General features: G+C 39.1%; 1 protein-coding gene across 2 annotated transcripts in view; it reads left to right on the top strand.

The window, feature by feature from the left end:
• The window catches only part of ADD2 (adducin 2), a 906,318-nt gene that overhangs the window by 473,162 nt on the left and 410,961 nt on the right, over positions 1–22,195 (top strand). For both annotated transcript variants that reach the window (XM_044083076.1, XM_044083077.1), the window contains exon 3: positions 20,048–20,186. In XM_044083076.1, the coding sequence (XP_043939011.1) occupies positions 20,048–20,186 (139 nt within the window). The remainder of the gene's footprint in view (positions 1–20,047; positions 20,187–22,195) is intronic.

The following is a 22,195-nucleotide window of genomic DNA, read 5'->3' as shown; positions in this document are numbered from 1 at the left end:
AAAAAGTTAACAATTGTCTTGCCTGTGGAAAGTGAATACCACACCAAGACTCTCATTCTTACTTCGTCACTTGCTTAGGCCCATACCACAATGTCCCCAGCTGTTGCTTTTGTGCTTTGTTCAATGCCAGAACTATACATCGTTGGGCCCTTATTGTAGCTAGATATTTTCACTTACAGTCCTCAAATTCCGATATGGCTTCGTTAAGCTGAGCAGGCAGTGGCTTCCAAGGAAGTACTTCACACTACTGATTCTTGACACAAACCGACGACTTCTTTCGCATCTACCGCTCTTTTGAAAACTACTGAGTTTCTAACGCCCAGTGTATGAATCACACCCAAGAAACACCTCTCTGCTTTTAAGGATGCAGATGCAGAGGACTCCATTCCCTCAACCTCTCCCCCCTGAGGACTTTTCCTTTGGGAAAACACCTCATACCTTAAGGGAGCATTTCCAATGGGAATGTCAGGACTACCCTCAGTCTAAAAAGAGACAGGTAAGTCTTAGATCTTCCACAGCACAGACCCCCTGGCCATTCCCCCAGTCCTAGATGTTGTGAAAGATGTTTCCCTGGAATCCAGTTTGACTCCTGACACCCTCCCTCCTGCACTCAGAAAACCAGACAGGTATTACAGAGTCCCTGACTCACACAAATTTCTTTTTAAAAATCCTACTGCTGACCCTGAGGTAATTTCTCAAGGGCCTAAAGGAATTAAAGCAACCTCTGCTAAGAATCCCACCCCCTCAGATAGGGATTCACGTGCACTAGACAGATGGGGTAAAAAAGTATACACCTCTGCTACACCTCTGCTACTCTTGCTATCAGAGCACTAAATTGCCAGTTCCATATGCTAAACTTTCAGCAACATACCATGGAACTCCTCAAACAAAAAGTGTCTACCTTTCCTGCTTGTGCAGAATCTAAAGAGTTACAAGAGTTAATGCATTCTGCAAGTCAAGTAACTAAACACACCTTATACTGTGGTTTTGACACCCTAGAACCTTCTTGCAGGGCAGCATTCACCAGTTCTGTCCTTAGAAGGCATGCATGGCTTAAGGAACAGCCCTTGCCAGACCATGTTAAATCTAGATTGTTGGATGCACACTTGCACAAAGACAACCTATTTGGCACTAAGGCAGAGGAGGTCTTAAAAAAGATGGAAGAAAAAGCTAAATCTAGGCATACAGTTAAGGATTTCTTACAGGTCCAGCCACCCAGGTTCAACAGGCATTGCCCCTCCAAGCACTAGTCCTTTCTTGCTCCCACCAGGTCAGTTCAGCCCAGACCCCATGGAAGCAGACCCCCCAGACAGCAGCCACAGGGAATGCAGAGATCAAAACAGTGGAATTCCTTCATTTCAAAAACAAGGAGTTCTAAGCCAACCCTCATGGTAAGAACTCACAATGTCTCTCCTCCCCCACCCCCTCCCTTTGCCCAACTTCACTTACCCCTAGGAGGAAAACTCTCCTTTCATGCAAGCACCTGGGCCACTATTACCAATGACTGCTGAGTCCTCAACATAGTGTCCCAGGGATACAAATTTTCTTTCCACACTCTTTCAACTCCAAAAGGGTACCCAGATCTACCTCCAAACCAGTGGGCAGAGGCGCAAAACCAAGCCCTTTCCCTGGTATCTATGAGGGCAATAGAGCATGTTCCTGCAGAACAGAAAGGCCACGGTTTCTACTCCAGACTTTTTCTGGTACCCAGAAAAGAGGGCACCTGGCACCCATCCTCGATCTATCCCTTCTAAACACTTTCCTGGTGATACCAAAATTCAAAATGCTCACCCTCCACCAACTGCTACCCATGTTCTCCAAGGATGCTTGACTAGCCACCCTAGACCTAAAAGAGGCTTACCTCCACATTCCTATCAGGGAATCATGCAAGAAGAATCCCTGCACTTTCAGTTCTCTGTACTTCTCTTTGGCTTATCTACTGCTCCTAGAGTTTGCACAAAATGTCTGGCTCCGGCCATTGCCTTTTACAGACAAAGGAATATCCAAATTTACTCATACTTAGATGATTGCCTAATTCAGGCAGACAGTCAGGAAAAGCTGCTCAAGCACCTGGCCTTTGTAAAGTCCCTACTGACCTCCCTAAGGTACACTATCAACGAAAAGAAATCCAAACTAGTACCCACCCAAAGGATTATATTCCTGGGAACTAGCCTGGACACAGCATCCCAGATGGCATTCCTTACACCAGAAAAGCAAACTTACCTGACAGCCTATTTTTTCTCAACTAGCCACCAGACCCCAGCTAACTGCAAGGAAAATCCTGTAAGCTCTGGGGTTCATGGCATCTTGCATTCTACTCATTCCATATGCCAGACTGCAAATGAGGAAATTTCAATAGTACCTAAAAAGCCTTTGGTGTCAACACTCTCAAGACCTGAAAACTCTTATACCCATGATACCTTGCCTCAGGAAAGATTTTCTTTTCTGGGCAGCAGCATGCTCCCACAACAAGGGACTACCTTTCTCACCACCCCCGCTGCCCAGACTCTCATCACAGATGCATCAGACTATGCCTGGGGTGCACACCTGGACGGCAGGTGCATACAGGGCCAATGGAGCCCACAGCAAATTCATCTGCACATCAACCAAAAAGGGATGTTAGCTGTCCAGCATGCATTGACAGCTTTCAGGCCCCTTCTGTCCCCAGGGGCTCTCCTGATCAAAACAGACAACACCACTGTGATGTAGTATATCAACAAGAAGGGAGGGACTCACTCCTATCCTCTATGCAGGCTGGCCATGACCCTTTGGTGCACAGCCTCTGCCATGCAACTCCACCTGTTAGCACAATTCCTGCCAGGTTCTCTAAACTCTCTGGCAGACCACTTAAGCAGAAATATTCTGGACCCACACGAGTGGCAGCTAGACAAAAGAACCTTCACCCTAATAACTCAGAAATGGGGCACCCCGAAGGTCGACCTCTTTGCCTCCCACACCAACCATCAGCTCAGCAAGTTCTGCACCATGCAGCATCACTGCATGGCTTGGAAAGTGGATGCCCTGTCCTTCCCTGGGTCAATCTATCGGTCTATGCCTTTCCTTCACTAACTCTCATCCCCAGGGTACTGCTCAAAATAAGGGAGGAAAAACCAAGGACAATTTTTATTGCTCCAGACTGCCTTCACCAGCACTGGTACTCACTGCTGCACAGCCTGTCCCCACTGCCATCATGGCATCTCACTCAGACCTCAACCCTCCTTACCCAGAGGGAAGGAGCATTCATGCATCCCCAATTGCAGACCCTCAATTTGGCAGCTTGGCTTATTCCCTAACCACTGATCAACCTGCCAACCTCAGTAAACAGGTTCTAGATGTTATACATGAGGCCAGACTCCCTAGCACTAGAAAGTCTTATGCTGACAAATGGAAAAGGTTCTGCACCTGGATTTAGGCTAAGGGAGCCAATACAGCACAGCCCTCCCTCCCCCTCATCATGGATTACTTAACTGACCTGCTACACAGTGGTGTCTCTTTTTCCTCTATTAAAAATCATGCCTCTGCTATCTCTGCTCATTTCCCCACTGAGCAGCCCCTTTTCTCACACACTCTGCTCAAACAATTCCTAACAGGGGCTAGCAACTTGAGGCCACCCAGAAGAGCACCTACCCCAGCTTGGGACCTTAACTTTGTGTTGGAAAATCCTCACCCTGCCCCCCTTCGAACCAGCATCTTCAGCAGAGTTAAAATTTTCTCCTGGAAGACAGCTTTTCTTCTGGCCATCACTTCAGCCAGAAGGGTCTCCGAGCTACAAACACTCATAACTGTGGAGCCTGTCATCATCTTCCATGCTGACAGGTTTTCCCTCAGGGCTAACCCATCTTTCATGCCCAAAGTGGTGTCCAGTGTGGCTCTCAATCAATCCATTCATTTGCCCACCTTTTTCCCTAACCCACAGAACAAGGGGGAAAGGATCCTGCACTCACTAGATGTGCACAAACAGCTCAGATTATATCTAGACAGGACTAAATAATTCAGAAAGTCTGATCAATTGCTGGTTAGCTTTCTGCAGAGGCAGAAGGCAAAGCCATCTCCAAGCAAACTATTTCCAAATGGATAGCACACTGCATCCATTTATGTTACAAGCAACATAGAAAGCTTCCCCCTAAGGGGGTCAGGGCTCACTCCACCAGAGCAGCCTCCACCTCTGCAGCTTTCCTCAGAGGAGTCCATACCAGGGACATCCTGGAAGCTGCCACCTGGACATCTGTTCACACTTTCATCAAACATTACCACCTGCCTATCTTCTCCAAATCCAGGCAGACTTTGCCACTGCAGTCTTGCAGGGCATCCTAGCCAGCCCCTAGTCTCTTTGACTGCCTCCACCCTTTTCCTCAGCTTTGGAAATCAACCCAAATGTGATGACTACAACAGTGAAACATGAACAACATAGTACAGTTGTGTACACTTAGCATAAATGTAAATGCTCAAGTGTATTCACTGTTGCAGTCCTGGTTTCGCTCCCTCCACCTCCCCTCTTCTTTCTTCTCTCCCTTTACAAGGGACATTTTGGTATTTACTTTCTACCGGTGGGGTTCTTCCACCAGAATCTGACCCCCACTTGGGGGCTCCTGACAGTTAAGGCAAGAAAAACTGATGTAATGGTGTCAGCTGCCTTACTTTATACTACTGATGACCTGACATCAGTCCTGATGTGACAGCAAATGATGCTGAAATACTAAGCCTCTGGTATTCGGGCCAGCCAAGGGCTACCCTGGAAGGGATAACCTAAATGTGATGACTGCAACAGTGAATATACTTGAACATTTACATTTATGGTAAGTGCACACAACTGTACTTATATAACAGGATATATAACTATAAGAGTCTATAAGGATTACATATAGCGGATTATGATTGGTTTGTCAATCATAACCTATTCATTATGTGTTCGAGGCATGGATGCCAAGACGTTCACCTTGACAGTAAAGGTCAAGAGGTGAATTACTTGGCATCTATGTCAAGAATACGTAATAAAGAGTTATGATCGGTGAGCTAATCGTAATTATTTGTAGTGCATGTAGCTTTATCTGCTCCATTTACTACTAGTTTTAGGAAAACAAAAATGCTAAGTGTTTTGATGGCTTTCAAAGCTGTAAAGCACTTGGGGGGGGGGGCACTGTCAGAAAGGCAGTGTAATGTTCACCTTTCATGCTTCTCAACGGTCCATATTTCCAAAGAATGTCCATATTTTTGCTTTGTTTTTTTTTTTTTTTTTTGGTTTGTTCCTCATAAAGTCAATGGTTGACAAATTATGAAGGACTGAAGTCACTGGATAGTGACATAATTTGAGTTTCACACGTAGCCTCTTGTAGAAAAAAAAGTCTGTCAAACACATCCTGTCATTCTAGCTACTTTCTGAGTTTGTCAGCGGAAGGGATACATTACTCTGTCATACAGCAGTACCCTTCTGTCATTTACAGGTCAGTGCTGGCAGATTTGATTGCATAGCATGAGTCCTAACTTCAACAACTTAAGCAGGGGGTGCTTAACAGTTGTTAAGGTTGGGTTTCACACTACTATAATGCTTAACTGATTTGTCTTTTTACAAATTTTTTGAGCATAATCACCATGATCCATGCATTACATATAAATTAATACAATCGCTTCAGGGATTATCCAAATACTATTGAGGGTGCAAGAGTTAGATGATGCTAAGTAATTTGTAGTACCATTCTATTTAACTTTCATGTTTGTGTGGTCTTCTTAATTAAAAGGGCTAGGTGTAATTTTCCCATTCAGGATTGTGTGGCCTTCTTAACAAGGCCAGGTGTAATTTTCCCTAGCGCAGGGACTAGTTTCACGTTTAGAACATGCACATTTAGCTGGAGCTAAAGTAAGTGTGACTCTGTGGAGATTTAAACTGCTGTTGTCTCTGAGAGTGACTAGAATGAGCACCAGATGTGAAACTTGTAATGTACTGGTGGACAGTAGTTCTCATTAAGTAATTTGTGGGTTTGGAGGTTTAGAAGAAATGTGGTTCAAATGGTTACTGGCAGACATTGTTTTTGGGAATAGTTGCACACTGATGTTCCATGTGGGGACTGAGGTATATTAATCTTGGCGTACTGTTTCTCCTTTTTTGTAAAATGCTTGTGTTTTCAGCAGATAGTACAGCTGTGATTAAGATATAATATTCCAGTCTTTGAAGTAGTGCATCAACAATAATTGCTTTTCTAACTTCCTTTGTAAGTGATGTAAAAAATATAGTCTTCCCTTTGTGGATTTAGGATATTTGGGGCCTGTAAATCAATATGTACATGAAAGTTTAATTTTTTTCCCCAGAATTATGCCTAGATATATTCTTATTGCTGTGATATTTTATACCTGTTTTGCAAGCATATACTGAATTAAAATTACAAGCTTGGCTGGATCGCTGGCTGTCTTAGCATGTGTTCTGTGCCACCTCCTCCTCCATTCCCCAGCTAGTTGTATGCTTTTATTTCTGGTCATTCTGACTGCTGTTAGTATATTTCCACATCAGTTTTCTCTCAGCATTCAGGTCTATGCTGAACTTTTATATTTATTTAAAAAAATCTCTGTTTGGAGAACTTACCCATTTCAGATCCATGCTGGATTGCCTTATTATGTGTTAGTTTGCTCATCCCCTCTCGCATGCACCTGGTATTTCATGCAGCTCTGCCTCGGGTCACTCTGATTGCTGTTTTCTATATTTCATCTTCACCTCATTTTGCAGCTCTGGGATGTGGGTATAACACTTTAAGGTACAAGACTACATCTTTTTAGTGCTTTTCCTCTTTCTGTACTGCACCACACTGAATGCTTGCTTTTATAAGCAAATTCTATCTTAGGTTCAGCAAAAAAATAAATAAAAAACGTTTTATCATTTTGTTATTCTCTTTGCAGGCATAAACTGAGATAACATTATATTATCCTTATTACTGTTACATATGCTTATAGAGTTGTTTCTAATGAACTGTTTTGTTTTCCAAATCCATTTAAGATAGAACAACATGTAAAAATGTTGTACGGTATTTACATCATAAGAAAAATATGAAATATTTTGAATAAAATAACTATTATTTGAAAGACAAATAGATCTTTACTGCAGTAACGTGAAACATAATCCTCTAGTCTTATAAGAAACATGCAACACATGACAAGAATGAGAGTGATTAGGATTAATATCATATTGAATCTAAGAGTGTTATTAAGTAGAATATGTGTGTGTGTGTGTGTGTGTGTGTGTGTGTGTGTGTGTGTGTGTGTGTGTGTGTGTGTGTGTGTGTGTGTGTGTGTGTATATCCTTTACAGCAATAACTGTCAGTGCATTCATTTTCCATGAGTACGTTAATATATTATAAAGCACACAAACCCAGAATTATAGTTTTTACTAAACTTTCGTAAACAAATTGTCATACCTTGTAAAATGTATGACCTGGTTTTATTTTGTTAGAACACATTTGTTAACCCAACATAAGCTTTGACAAGGCAGCAATAAATTCTTCTCACTGGATGCATGTATGCATGTTTATTGAGATATTTACAGAAATGTGAAAACACAAGCTTGATTGTATAATTAGCAATGTAAGTAACACTGAATATCTCTCGATATGTGCAAGTAACATTGCAAATATGTACTTCCATGGTGGTGCAGCGGTAGCGTTGTTGCCTCACAGCAAGAGGTTCTCCCGTTCGATTCTTGGCTGGAGTGCGGGGAGTGCCTTTTGTGTGGAGTCTGCATGTCCTCCCCGCAGTTGGGTGGGCATTCGAAAGACATGGGTAAATGGGCGTGCCTTTGTTGAAGGTTGAACGTTGAGCTGGCACCTCGGCGTTCATGAAAATCTACTGCCAATCATTAGCGGACCGGAGTTCCGCTGTGGCGACCCCTAACCGGGAAAAGACGAAAGACAACCACAACAACATTGCAAATATTAGTGTCAGTTTCCTTCAACAACATTTAAGGTTTCACCTTATGCCATACATCATTTGTAAGTCACTTGTTTTTTGGAGTATTAAGTAGTTATGAAAATAGTGCTTATTGTCATAATTACTAATGAAAAAAAAACTTGCAGTATCTCCAGTATACTGTGCTATAAATGGACATTAACACTGAATTTTTGAGTCTCCCACCTTAGCATTTCACACCATATCCCTCAATATTATGTAGGTCTCTCAGTTATGAAAATATGAGTAATAAGTTGCAAAAAGTGATTCATTTCTCTACTGTGGGACACCCTACATTAACAATCTAACAAATCTAACACTGCCTATTATTAGCAGGTAAGGCACTTCCCAAAAGAAGCCAGACCAAAAAAAGGTCTGGACTCCATTAGAAGCTGTAGGTGTTAACTCGGCAAATACAAAAAGGCACAATAGGCTTGAATGAGTTAATAAAGTTCTATATTAACTACACAGCAGACTAATCAGCAAAAGATTTTGTCATCAACATTTTTCCTAGATAACCAATTATTTAAATGCATACAAGTCATGTCCGAGGTACAAAACAAACTGGAGCTAGAAAGAATTATGGAAAAGTTTTTCTCAAATAATTATGAACCTACCTACTTTAAGCTGCACCTGGATTGCTATCCAGTTATTGCATTTGTGGATCTTGCTTTTTTACTGAAAATTTCAAGAAAAATAAATTCATCAAATTAAAAGAAACAGTGAAACTGTAATGGTAACAATTTTTTATTTTGACAAAGCAACTAACTAAGCTGTAGTTTCAAGCATAACATTCAAGTGTTCCTTAAAGTACTTCATCAGAAATGGCTACCAGTAAAAATGAAATGCAGCAAAGTAATTGAAAAACTCAGACAGCTGGTAACAGTAACATAAGTAAGAGGTTACAGTACTCTTATTTTAAGCCAATGGTGAAAGGCTCACAGTAAGTAATTTCATTATGGGGCTGTCTCTCTCTCTCTACAACATAACATCAAGTAGGTGAAAGCCTTGACTCTGAAACAAAAATCCCATGACGTTTTCATTTTGCGTACAATGACTGCTTACATATGAAAGTGTTTCTAGTAAGTTAAGTTGTTTGATGAAACTAATGGGATATATTTATAACTGGGATATCTTGCTAAAGACGTGTAGGGATCAAAAGTGAGTTGTATATAATGAGGGATAGCGGGGTATGTTATATGTTATGCAGTTGGTCTTATATAAAACAATATAAATCAAGAGGGTAGGACACTTTAAATAATGCTGGTAAAAAGGGGTAAATAATTCTGGATATTCTTGAATGGTGAGATGAAAAGAATGAAAAATAAATGGCATGACAGTATGGTAAATGTGATGTTAAATGGATCTGAGTACTAAAAATTAGTAATATGAACAAAAAAGCAGGAAGTTTGATAGATGACATTAGGAGAATTATTTGCTCTCAGAGTGCTTCATGACTATAAATTGGAGATGGCAATGGAAATTGAAATTCGCTTGGTGAAGGTGCTTGTCTCTTGTTATCCAGGCATGGCCCTGGTGAGAAATAAGAGAGAGAGAAAGAGAAAGAAAAAGAGAGAGAGAGCTATCTTAAAAGAGCCAAGAATTAGCTAGAAGACGATCTTTATATTAATAATAAAGAATGCAAAAGGAGAGAATGAGATGTTTGCATGAATGACGTTATGGAATTGGAGAGAAATAAGAGTAACAGAAGACGAGATGCCCCAGCAAGTCCCAGCATGACACCATAAGGATTTGCCACTATTTCTGAGCTGAAACTAACTATCTGGCCAAACCTCTTCTCTCAGCCAGCATCCCTGAATTACGGCACTGCCAAAACATCCCAGCATGACACCATAAGGATTTGCCAATATTTTTGACGTGAAACTAAGTATGTTGAGCTACCATCTTATCTCCCTATAGAACTAAAACTAATTTTAACTGCTTGTATTGCTCACTTGAACCTGCCTAGGTGAGCACATTACCACAAATGCCAACTGCTAATTCCCGGTCTCTTATACGTCTTCATTTTTACAACCCAAAGTTAATCCTCACTAATTTTGTCTAAAATAACTATCCCACTTGCCTTTACCTACAGTAACCTCTTGCCATTAATCCTACTGCTTCTGATATATCCACCCCCTGTAATTCTCAACTTGATCGTTTTTACTCTGTAACATTTCCTCACTGATGCATTCTCCCCCATTGTTAATAGCCAAACACTTACTGATTTGTTTTGAACTTTTTCCAGCTACCTCACTGACAGATTTCAAGCAGTTAACTGGCAATCTGCACTCTCCTCTCCTCTCCCGGTTAAAAAGGGGGGTCCCATCCTTGGTCCACTACTTTTCAACATCTTTACTTTTTCTTCATTCTTCCTGTCCTCAGTCATCACTGGTCCAATACGCTGATGACTCTACTGTCATCACTATTGCTGACTTCTTCTTCTTCTTTCGGCTTTTCCCGGTTAGGGATCACCACAGTGGATCATCTGTCCACTCATGATTGGCAGTGGAGTTTTACGGTGTCGAGTTGCCAGCCCGGTGCCCAACCTTCCACAGAAGGCACACACACACGCACACACTCACACCTAGGGCCAATTTAGAGTGTCCAATCTACCTACAGCATGTCTTTGGGGTGTGGGAGGAAACCAGAGCACCCGGAGGAAACCAACGCGACCACAGGGAGGACATGCAGACTCCGCACAGAAGGCACCTCAGCCAAGAATCGAAATAGAGAACCTCTAGCTGTGAGGCGGCACCGCTGCACCACTGTGGCCACCCTATCACTATTGCTGACTCTCCCTCCAAATTCATCTCTGCAATACAGACTTCCTTTAACTCAGTAGAGAACTGGCTCCCTGATAACGAGCTTATCCTTAACCCCCAAAAAAACAAGCTACTGCTTTTTCTTTATAAAAACTACAACCACATTAAAACCACCTTCTCAATCCTGTGCCTCAATAACATGCACATCAAGGTGGAATCTAGCATTAAACTCCTAGGTGTCATCATTGACAACCAACTTAAATTTGATGTACACATTAACAGCTGTATCAAGAAAACTCATCAGAAACTAGTGTACCTCTACCACAACAAAAAGTTTCTCACCACTGAAGCTAGACTTACTCTGTCTTAGGCCTACCCCCTATTGAGTCTATTATATGTCTCTCAAATTCTTACTTGTCTCAATGCCACACTCCTAGCCAAACTTGAATCTACCTACAACAAGACAGCCAAATTTGCAGCCCGTCAAATAATTCCCATCACTGTCTCTCACTCAAGCACCTTAACTGGCTTGAATTACCTCACCAGCTTCTTCTCTCTCAGCTCCAGATCATCCACTCTATCCTTTACCAGCCTTCCTACTGTCCTACATCCTGTACTATTCACCCGCTAGATCCCTCCAGAACTCTAATCTAGATCTGCTACAAATCCACAAACCTAAAACTAAGAATGGATGTAATCTCTATAGGTATAATCCTTCCAAGGCCTGGAACAAACTCCCGCTAGAGATCAGGTCCCTTAAGCAACTTAGTCAACTCAAGGTAGCCACTAAAAAATACCTGTTAAGCCAATGAACCTGCCACTGTACTCACCCCTCGTAAACATCTTATCAACCCTAACTGCACACCACTATCTCCTCCCCACCTATGTTACTTTCTCTAACTTCCTAGACCTACTCTCACATTAATTACTCTGAATCTCATCTTAAGCACATTACATATATACCTTTCTGAATGATGTAAGATTTTAAGTCTGGTGACAAAACTGTTATTGTTTCTGAATGATGTAAGATTCTAAGTCTGATTGCCATATTATTATTCTGTTGTAAATCCTTGTTTTTCATGTATATGTTTTCTTGAATGTTTTATGTAATCTTGCTGTTGATTGTTTACTTACTTTTGTAAATGATACTCTGTATAACCTCTGTATCCTTTCTCCCCGGTCCTCCGCTGAAAAAGGGCTACTTAGATCAGTCAGACAAAGCTGGTCAACAAATGAAGGCACACACATGCACTCACTCACACCTAAGGCCAATTTAGAGTGTCCAATCCACCTGCAGCATGTCTTTGGGATGTGGGAGGAAACTGGAGCACCTGGAGGAAACCCATGCAACCACAGGGAGGACACGCATACTCTGCACAGAAGGCACCCTGGCTGAGGATCGAACCGGTGAACCTCTTGCTGTGAGGAGGCAATGCTAACCGCTGCACCAGCACAGCCACCCACTCCCATGGATGATAAACAAGAGATGGAAATTAATGCTTTTTTATTAGAGGAGAAGTATGATAGGAGTATGACCTCTGGTTACATGGATAAAGAAATGAATAGTTCTACGTCAGTACGGAATGATTTGTATTGAATATTCAGAGTAATAAGATGACTTAAGGGTATAATGGCCCCTAATTAAAGGTGAATGTGTAATTATCCAGCTTTCATTTTATTTGAAGTATGATATCTAAGTCAAGAGTATTAATATTATGGAAAAGAGTAAAGATGGATTAAACATTTTTACAAATAAATAATTGATTATTTTTTTCCCCTGGAAATAGTATTGCATCAGTGAAATAAGAGAGAAGTTGTTACAGAATTTAAATGGAAGTATTGTGAATGTTTTTATATATATATATATATATATATATATATATATATATATATATATATATATATTTATATACATACACACACATGGATCTACTTTAGTAGATCGAACTATTGAATGTTCAAAGACGATATAGTCAAGACCATGACTTCGAACATTTAAAAGTTTGAAAACTGAAGCAGAAAGAAAAAAAAAGAAAAAAAAAATCTAAACCTGTGTAGCAGGGGGGTAAGCCACCCTGCACCCCCCACACCCCCACTACTTAAATATACCAACTTCGAGATCACACTACATTGCGGAAAAGGGAAATCTTCCCATTCCGCACTGTATGCGGATCTCCATTCAGTCAAACTTTTAAAAGTTCAATCATATGGTCTCGGCTGTATGATGTTCAAACTTTTAAAGGTTCGATCTACTGAAGGGGACCGATATATATATATATATATATATATATATATATATATATATATATATATATATATATATATATATATATATATATATATATATATATATATATATATATATATATATATAGTCAGATTCCACTATTTTGCCTTACCACAATAAGACTGTTATTAAAAAATCATGAGGCTTGGCAGTCCTCATCAAGTCACTGAGGATATAAAAAAATTAGAAAATAATAACCACTTAGTGATGCAGGGATATTATTAATGCAGAATTGTTAAAAATATGCTCAAAAAGTCTTTTCAGTTTTTAGATGTGCTTGCTCTAAGTTTGAGTGGAATGCATTTGAAAGCATCTACATATCACAAAATATATCAACAAAGACAGTACCTGAGAGTTCACCCTTTTTATCTATGTCATTGTGAATTGTGATGTGATCGTACAATGAGCCTGCCAAAACCAAGCTGTTACTTAGGAAGTTGGCAGTACTTAAAAGCATACCCATGTATTATCGGTTCAGAAATTTAAATGCAAACTAAAACACAACAAAGTAAAAACTACAGGAGGCATAGCTGAACCTGGCACGTGAACACGAGAAAGCTAAAAAAATTAATGAATCATGTGCACTTTCAGTTCATATATAAACCACAGCTAGTTTTTCCCAGTAATGTAGCTCAGCCTTTTTATCACTGCATTGAAACCTTCCCATTTAAGGCACAAATGTGCTAGGTAATTTGCAAACTGCACAGCTATGAAGGAGAAGCAATTGAGAAAAGAGAATCTCTAATTTTTTTTTTTTTTTTTTTTTTTTTTTGCAAAAAGTAAAAAACCCGGACAACATGATGGGGAGCCAAAGATCCAGAAAATAGGGACTGATTTCAAATATTGCTCTTATAAAGTTAGAAAGTTCCTAGAATATGTTTTGTGTTCATGTGCATTTGTAAAAGAATATGAAGACTGAATTTGAAATGTCTATCATTATTTAATGACTTCAATCCCCAGTGGCTTGCCAAAAGAATATTTTTATGAGGAACAGTGCAAAATTATGAGGCAAAAATCTGTCCATTCTTTGAAAATCTGGAAAGTTGTGAGGTACGAGAGTCTGTTGAGAATTTAGAAGGAATCTATTTCTTTAGTTATACATAATGTACCTCATTTTTCTTGTATTTTGCGTCATCTTCTAAGCATATGTCAATACAAAAGTCTGGCCACTCAATGGTACTTCAGTGGGTGAACATTTTCTTTTGGTATATTCTCAGTTATGATAGGCCTGCTGGTTGGGCTGTCCAATCAGCATGCAAGTTTTTGAAAGGTATTGAGCCATTATTGTATAATTTTGTATAATATCTTCAAAAAATGTTTAACTATTCTGTGAGCTGGAGAAAGTTTTGATACATACTACAGTACAGCAGGGAGAGTTAAATTTAAAATAACAATTGCTGGAACCCTGCACAAAGGTTAAATGAATGCGAAATATGATTCAGCAGTAAAGCTGAGGACACATTTGATTTCTGTTGATTCGGGTATTGTAGACATGAGTGCTGTAGCATTCATTCATTTATTCATTTGGATATAGTGTTATGAGGGGTTTAATAAGTCTCTGTTTACTACAAAATTCTGTCAGTAGTCAGAAGTCCAGGATAATGCATACATAGTACAACGTCAAAAATATGGAATTTATCAACTCTGATTATCTGAAATTAACTAAGAAGAAGATATGTGATAGGAGTGCAACCAAATATTTTACTTAGGATCAGTTTTACCCTGAAAAGATGAAGTAAGGGGATCTCTGCTCCTGTAGAAGAAAGTCTAATGTTTTTAAACAAATGAAAATTTCCCTGTTGTGGGGATAAACTGACAAATTAATGTAAGCATTTAAAGCAAGAAGCTAAAAGAAATGTCGCTTTAAGATTTAAGCAAGAAATGTTTCTTGAAAATTGAATAAAACAAGTCTTAGATGAATAGAACATTTAGTCAGGAGGGTCATGGTTATTTATTGTCTGAAAAGTTAATCATTTTTTTAAACAAATGATTTTACTCAAAACTCGAAGCAACTATTTTTTATTATAATTTCTTGCTTGGTTCAGTTTTAGAAGCCTGTCTTATAGTTGGAGGGAAGCAGCTAAAATGCAATGGTCTTCTTAAGTGTCTTCCACTAGGAAATGTAAATATATCATTCCCCGGGAGATATTATTTATTTCTGTTCATGTTTTATACATAATTAGCCTGCTGTGACACAGAAGTCGTATCGTCATAGGAAGCCCAAAAACAAAAAGCTAATGCAAGTGAAGCGACTTATCTCTTGTCATTCAGTGAGCACAGGCAGGATGCTTAGATTTAGGAGTGTATTAAGATAATCTTTACATATCTTGAAGGTATCAGGTATACATATTACAGGGGCAGCTCGTGCTGTAGGACTGCAGCCCCCCCTCCACTTGTAAAAAGAATAAAATAAATTCCCCCCACTGTAGAAAATAAAAAATAAAATTAAAAAATTTTACAAGTAGTCCCAGAACTCCACGCATGCATGCTTAGTTCCTGAATGCTGTGTTAGGAAGTCAAGAACTCCACGCACGCATGCGTGCTTCATTCCTGAACTCCAGACTGCTCTGTTAGGCAGTCCAGATAGGGAAGGCAGGGAACTCCACCCAGAGGTCTGTGCAGTGATGACCACAAGATGTGTGTGTAATGTCCCAGTTGCTACATGGTGGTGGGTAGAGAATAAGGCTACTTTGGGTCCAACTGACAAGAGCCTGAATTCCCTACCCACCACCAGTCATAAAACATTTACAGATTTTTGCCTCATATTTGTTCTGTTCTGTTCCTCATAGAATCTGTGGTTTCTGTATTTTTGATATGTAGTGCAATGGTGCAGTGGTAGCATTGTTGCCTGACAGCTACAGATTGTCTGGTTTGATTCTTGGCTGGGGTACCTTCTGTGTGGAGTCTGCATGTCCTCCCTGTGTTTGTGTGGGTTTACTCTGGTGTCCTCAATGGATATTTGTCCCTATTTTTTGGACTGTTTTCCCCCATTATTGGCTTCATCCAGGTTTTTTTGTGCCAAGGTTGAGAGCTATGGTGATAACTGAACTCACTGAATATGTTTGGGGGCTGTATTCCCCCATTATTGGCTTTGTTCAGGTGTTTTGTGCTAAGATGTTGGCAGCTATGGTGAGAACTGAATTCACTAAATGGTAGCCATTTCAGTTTCAGTCTTCCTCGCTTTCATAAAACAGATGACTTGGCATAGTGATATGTTGCTCTGACTGTTTTTGCATAGGGTCCTGAGTTCAATACTTGTCAATGAAATGTATGGTGGTAACACAGCATTTTATTCTAACAACTTTCCAACATTATACAAGCAATGTTTAAAATGTGTCCCTTTTTTTTGGTCTTTTGCCCCCCCCCCCAAATTGATTTTTCCAGAATTCTTGTGCTGCAAAGTTCAGAGTTGAAGCTGAGTGTCAAGTAGATTTTACAAGAAGCTGAGAGCTGCAGGGGAACAAAAGTTTAGTGCTGCTTATGCTGAGGCTGCTTGAGTTGTTAATAGCACAATAGGTAGGGCACTTGCTTTTGATGCAGAAGGCTGTGGGTTCTACTCCCACAGTAGGTAGATGCGTTGCTCATACTGCACTGTATTGTAAAGGGGTGGAGGTTGCAGTCCTTTTTGGTGAAGATACGTAGTAACTATGAACCTGTTATCAGTTTGCCATCCATTCCCTATTGCAATATTACTAGCTTATCATCTTTTTAATGCAACTTAGGCAATTTATTCTTCAAGGGCAACAGGCACTGTATTTGTAGATGAAACAATGAAATATAAAGTTGTTTGCTAGCAGCAACCTCTTCATTAGTTACAGATTTCTTTAATGTGGAATTATTTAGATGACTTTTACTTCTTCAGAGATTGTGCATATTTACTGATACTGGTGAACTGTAGAACTTTGAGTAGATTTTTATGATAGAAATGTTCTGAACTGGGCAGTTTTGTCATTATTGGTGCATGCATTTTATTTCACTGTTTACTGGAAAATGTTCTGAATTGGACAATTTTGTCATTATTGGTGCATGCATTTTGTTTCATTGTTTACTGGAAAAATGTTCAAAACAAATTTAAAACTCCTTCTAACAACTGTACTATATTGTACAAAGAATATAATTTAATACAATCAGGAAGGTGTATCAAAAACCACGTGTATGTTTTGTGTGCAAGGGGCCTATGATTTGAAAATAGCCCAAAGTTAATCTTTATCTGCCACTGGCAAAATGTATTTTCTTTGAATGTGGGTTTCAATGCTGTTTCAATGAATGTGAGTTTCAAGGGCAGAGAAGTTTTAATGCTAAGTCTGTTTTCATTGTGATTGCATTACTTTATTTAGCAGATGTCTTAGTGTTTGTGCTGTAAAATGCAAAATAAAACTTTCAAATGAAGTCCAAATCATCGTAGAAGTAAAGCAGTATGCACATTAGTGTTTATGGTAAATGGGGTGAAATAGCCAAGTAATGGTTCATTGGAATGGCTGCAGGGGGAGGCTCCATTCGACCATGATTTTGTGAGGGGGAAGGGCGGCAAACTCAAAGACAGCCCCGGCTGAACTATACCTCTCAACTGTCCAGATTTTCACAGACTGAATAGATTTTTGCTTCTTATTTTTGGTTTGTTCCTCATAAAATGCATGGTTTTCTGGCAAATAATTTATGGAATTAAGTCACTAAATAATGACAGACACTGAGTTTCAGACTTCATAACCTTCAGAAAAATGCATGCTAAAGCAAGATCTGTATTCTATCAATTGTCTGAATTTATACAACAATTTATAGTACTGTTTATATGTTTCCCCAGTATATTTGGCCTTGTCCAGATTTCCTGCATTAACAAGTTGAGAGGTAAGTGCAAATAAATTGCTTTATAGAATTAGGCATATCCAAGCCTCTCAACTGCCCCCAATTTTGGCTCAAAATGTTGCTCTTCCCCTAATAATCCCGCCGCAAAATGGCAATTTTGGAAGAAAACGTGGAGGGCTTACAATTAAGAAATAACTGTAATAATCAGAGTTATAGATTACTTTTATTTCAGAAATGCACGTAGATTCTTTTATTTTGTCAGCTGCTCAAGTTAGCAGTACTAATATTAAAAAGTGTCCCTTCTCTGACAGGTTCCCAGCTGTATTTTGTGGCTATTTTATATTTTTGCATCACATTTTTGGTCCATTTTTCATAAAATTGTGTTTTTTTGGCACATTAGTGGCAAATCATTAAAGACTGAAGTTAGAAAATAATGACAGACATTTGAGTTTCAGATTTCGTACCTTTCAAAAAATTCATACTAATGCAAGACCTACTATTCTATTATCTTTCTAAGTTTATAAGAGCAATATTTAAAAATTGTCCTTATTTTTGGGACTTTGTCCCACTTCTATGTATGGCTCTGTCCATACTTCTTGTTCTGAGGTTAAGAAGTATGACAAATGTGTCAGGGGCATCACAGTCGGCCAGAGACATTTCAAATTGTGACATACTTGTTGCATCCCACTCCCCCATGTAGTTATTCTGGATGTGTCCAAGCAAGGAGCAGTTATGCAGTGTAAATGTGCAGAGTATCCCCCCAGCCAAGGTAGACACAAGTGCTATTTTTATTCTGTCCTTGATTATTTTAGAATGTTCTGGTTTCTGTCATATTTTTATACTGTTGATTTATGCTTATTATTACTTAGAAAGTGCCTGTTGCTCTGTGTTTAAGTAGCAATGCTTTAATGGCCATCAGGTAAGCTTGTCTAAGATTGTAAGATGCAAGTAAGCTTTAATAAGCATACTGTTAAAGAATTGCCAACATTGAAAGCCTTTCTGTTGTTGCCATGCAGAGAATACTTACATAACTAGATAACGTATAAGCCTTGGGTATTGAAATGCATATGACAGTATTTGTAATAAAGGACAGGATTACATTATTTTAAGAAGCTCATTACATTTGTTGGAGACTTGCAGTCATCTTTGCAGGCTTTACCTGTAAACCAAACAGAATGCCAATCTATCATGTGCGGTCCATTACCTGTACAGTAATCCTGTAAGCAATGTATCTTGAGCTTTTTCTTGTTTGCTTTTCATTTTTTACTTTGATCATGCTTTTTCCCATGAAACAAGTAGATAGTTATCAGGCAGCAGGTCTTTTTTGGATAAACAATATTTTTACAAGTGGGAGTATCACAGAGATTGCTACTTTCAGCATGTTACTTGGCACTAATAAAGCTGATTACAAATTATAATTAGAACTGTAGTGCAAGGAGAAGTGGTTTGAGTTGAGTGCTGCTTGTTTTTCTTATACTTGATTTTGACTGGCATTCCAGTAATGTATTTAAAAAGTAATTTATTTTTTCATGCCTCACAACCATTTTGTTTCCATCTAGTTATTAAGTACGCTGTCATGCAGACAATGCATTGAAATATTTTTTTTCTTCTACACTTCATTTTGTCTCGATTGGACTCTCGTAATGACGGTTTGGCACCCAGGGCAGCATATTTAATTAAAGTTACAGTTTTTGTGGTTTTGAGCATAGCTCCTCCCCTTTCCAGTTGGCCACATCCCTTCCCATTGACCCCACCCATTCACCTGTCTCCTGCAGCCCCCCCTTTGATTTGAAGTCACCAGCCGCCACTGACATATTAAGATAATATTTACATATCTCAAAGGTATCAGGTGTACATATTAAGATAATCTTTACATATCTCAAAAATATCAGGTGTACAGGACACTAGTATCAATTTTTCTTGATGATGCAACTCAAGGACAATATAAACATGTATTTTTGCCAAGAATGATAAATGTTTGAAATCAGTTCATATAAACACATGTGCAGATATTAGAAATAAAGCAAGAAGACTTCAGGATCCGTAGAGAGTAGGGAATATCATAGATGGATTTGTCTGGTAGACCAGACTTAGATCCAAGAATGGTTATCTACTGATATTTCATGTGTTTGTGTCCTACATTACGGTTTGTAATCTCAGATAATAAAAATTATTATACTGATAATTTTGCCATGTAGGGTTTGTTATAAAATTAAATGCACAGTTGTTAACAAATGTAACAGCTTTGAAATATATTTTTTGCTAGTCTTTCAGAGAGGAGTTGGAACATTTGATCGAAGAACAAATAAAGAAAGGAAACAACTCATCCAACCTGTGGGCACTTCGTCAGATTGCTGATTTCATGGCCATTACAAATACTGCACCTTTTCCCACTTCTCCAGTTGGTATGTCACATGTCTTCTGTATTTCTTTTTTAGCTCTGAGTCCCTGCTATTTGTTTATTTTTTATGACTTCCTTTCTCATTTCAATGAGTTAACATAGTAAGAAGGAAAAAAAATCAAATGCAGTGCATAATTCTAAATTTTATTTTGTTCCTATTATCACACGGAAATGAAATTAACTGTTAAATAAAATAGTTACTTGGCATCATAGCTGCCACTGAAATGATGCATAAAAATAAAAAAAAAAATGGTGAAAAAAAATAAAACATGTATGTATTCCATATGTAGTCTTTATGGCCTAATAGCTTTTAAGGGGTCACTGTTCTAAGCACACTGCAGCTGCTTTATGTTCAAGCCACACCTTTTGTTTTAATTTCAACCATCCTTGCTGCTTCTGGTATTGCTAGTCCCTTGCCATTCATCTCATAAATAGTTGGTGCCTTAAAACAAATGTCATAGTTTTATTTTGTATAGCATTTTTAAACACTGCAGTATGAGTCTTTTCTATAAAGAAGATAGTAAGATAGCAAAAGGAAGAAGGATGCTACAAAACGTATTGAGAACTACTTATACCATAAATGCACATGACATGAACAGAGTGATGAACACAGTATTATTTCAAAATAGCTGTGAAGATGATTGTAGGAAGCCATGAAGTGGTATAACTCATAGGAGCTGTTGCAATGTACCTAAATGACCTCATTATTTGGCCAGTTATTCTGCATATAGAAGCTCAGTTCTGCCCCTGTTATATGTTCTGCCTCAGAGAGTAGAGCAGATATGCCCCATTGACAAAAAGACACCTTCTGTGGCTATTGCTTGGGAATGAGAACATATGCCACCAGAAGGTCAACCCTGGCAGGAAAGCCTGTTTGACTTTCATGCTATTACACTCTCCACCTTTGGATCATAAATCATTTCTACCTATTCAGAAAGCACACACACAATGAGGATGGAAAGGGCCTGCAGTAAAGTTGCCCTAGCAATGTGGAGCCATCTACCTCAGCAAATCAGAAATGTGCAGAACTGATGTGTTGAGTTTCTATCACCTTAGCCTACAGATTCCAGTGCTAGAGAGAGAATGGCTAATTCAACAAACCTCGGGATTTAGTGCATTACTGAAGCACTGATTTTTTTTTTTGAGATTTTGACACTGTTCAGAAAGTTCAAGGAAGTTCATTTCATTGTTAGGTAGCTTCTGTGTCAATTTATCTTCTGATCATTCTCTGTCTCTTCACTATGTCAAACTTGCTGTGCAAAATTGTTGCTATAACTGTTTTTTTTTATTATTTTTAGGACATGCTTGTATTGTACTCTTTAAATGATTGCATAGCACGTAATTAATACTTGAGTGTGCCTCCTGGCCTAGTAATAACTGAAAAGGATCATCTGGCAAGTACAAATAAAGACTGAGTATGCAGTGAACCTTGTCCTTCCCAAGGTGAAGAAGTATAATTTATCTGACAGCTGAGTAATGCCTAATAGAAACTACAGACACATTAGCCACATTGGTAATCTACTGTAAACACTGGCTGTAACCAATAATTCAAATAATAAATGACAAAGCTGCTTCATACATGAATGCCACAACATGTGGCCTGGGGAGGAAGGAACAGCGGATGAAAGTGGCAACTTGGGAGCCTGATAATAAGAGAGATCCAATGAAGTGACTCCCAACCCTATACCCAGTCCAGAATGACACTCTTGTGAAGGAGAGCCAGTGGCTGCACAGGGGATAAGCTTAAAAAAGTGGTTGGCAGTGAAAGGATTAACGTAACTAAGCAGCAATTTCAGTTATCGAGTAATTTATTTTGGTAACTACTTCGGATAAGGAATGCTATGGAGATGGATGGAAGGAAGGGTATGATCAGAGAGTGGATGTGGTATAGAAAGGTGAGGGAGTGTTATTTATAAGGAAAGAGAGGAGGCAAAGAGACAGAAGAGCAATGTTGAATTTCCAGAGAGATTGGGGCAATGAGCCTCCTTCCTTCTGGAAGTCCAGGAAAACAGT

This window comes from Protopterus annectens, chromosome 9.part0 (genome assembly GCF_019279795.1).
Source record: "Protopterus annectens isolate FY-2018-M chromosome 9.part0, PAN1.0, whole genome shotgun sequence".
In the NCBI taxonomy this organism is placed as follows: domain Eukaryota; kingdom Metazoa; phylum Chordata; order Ceratodontiformes; family Protopteridae; genus Protopterus; species Protopterus annectens.
Note: the sequence above shows the minus strand (reverse complement) of the source record. Positions and strands in the feature narration are given on the sequence as shown.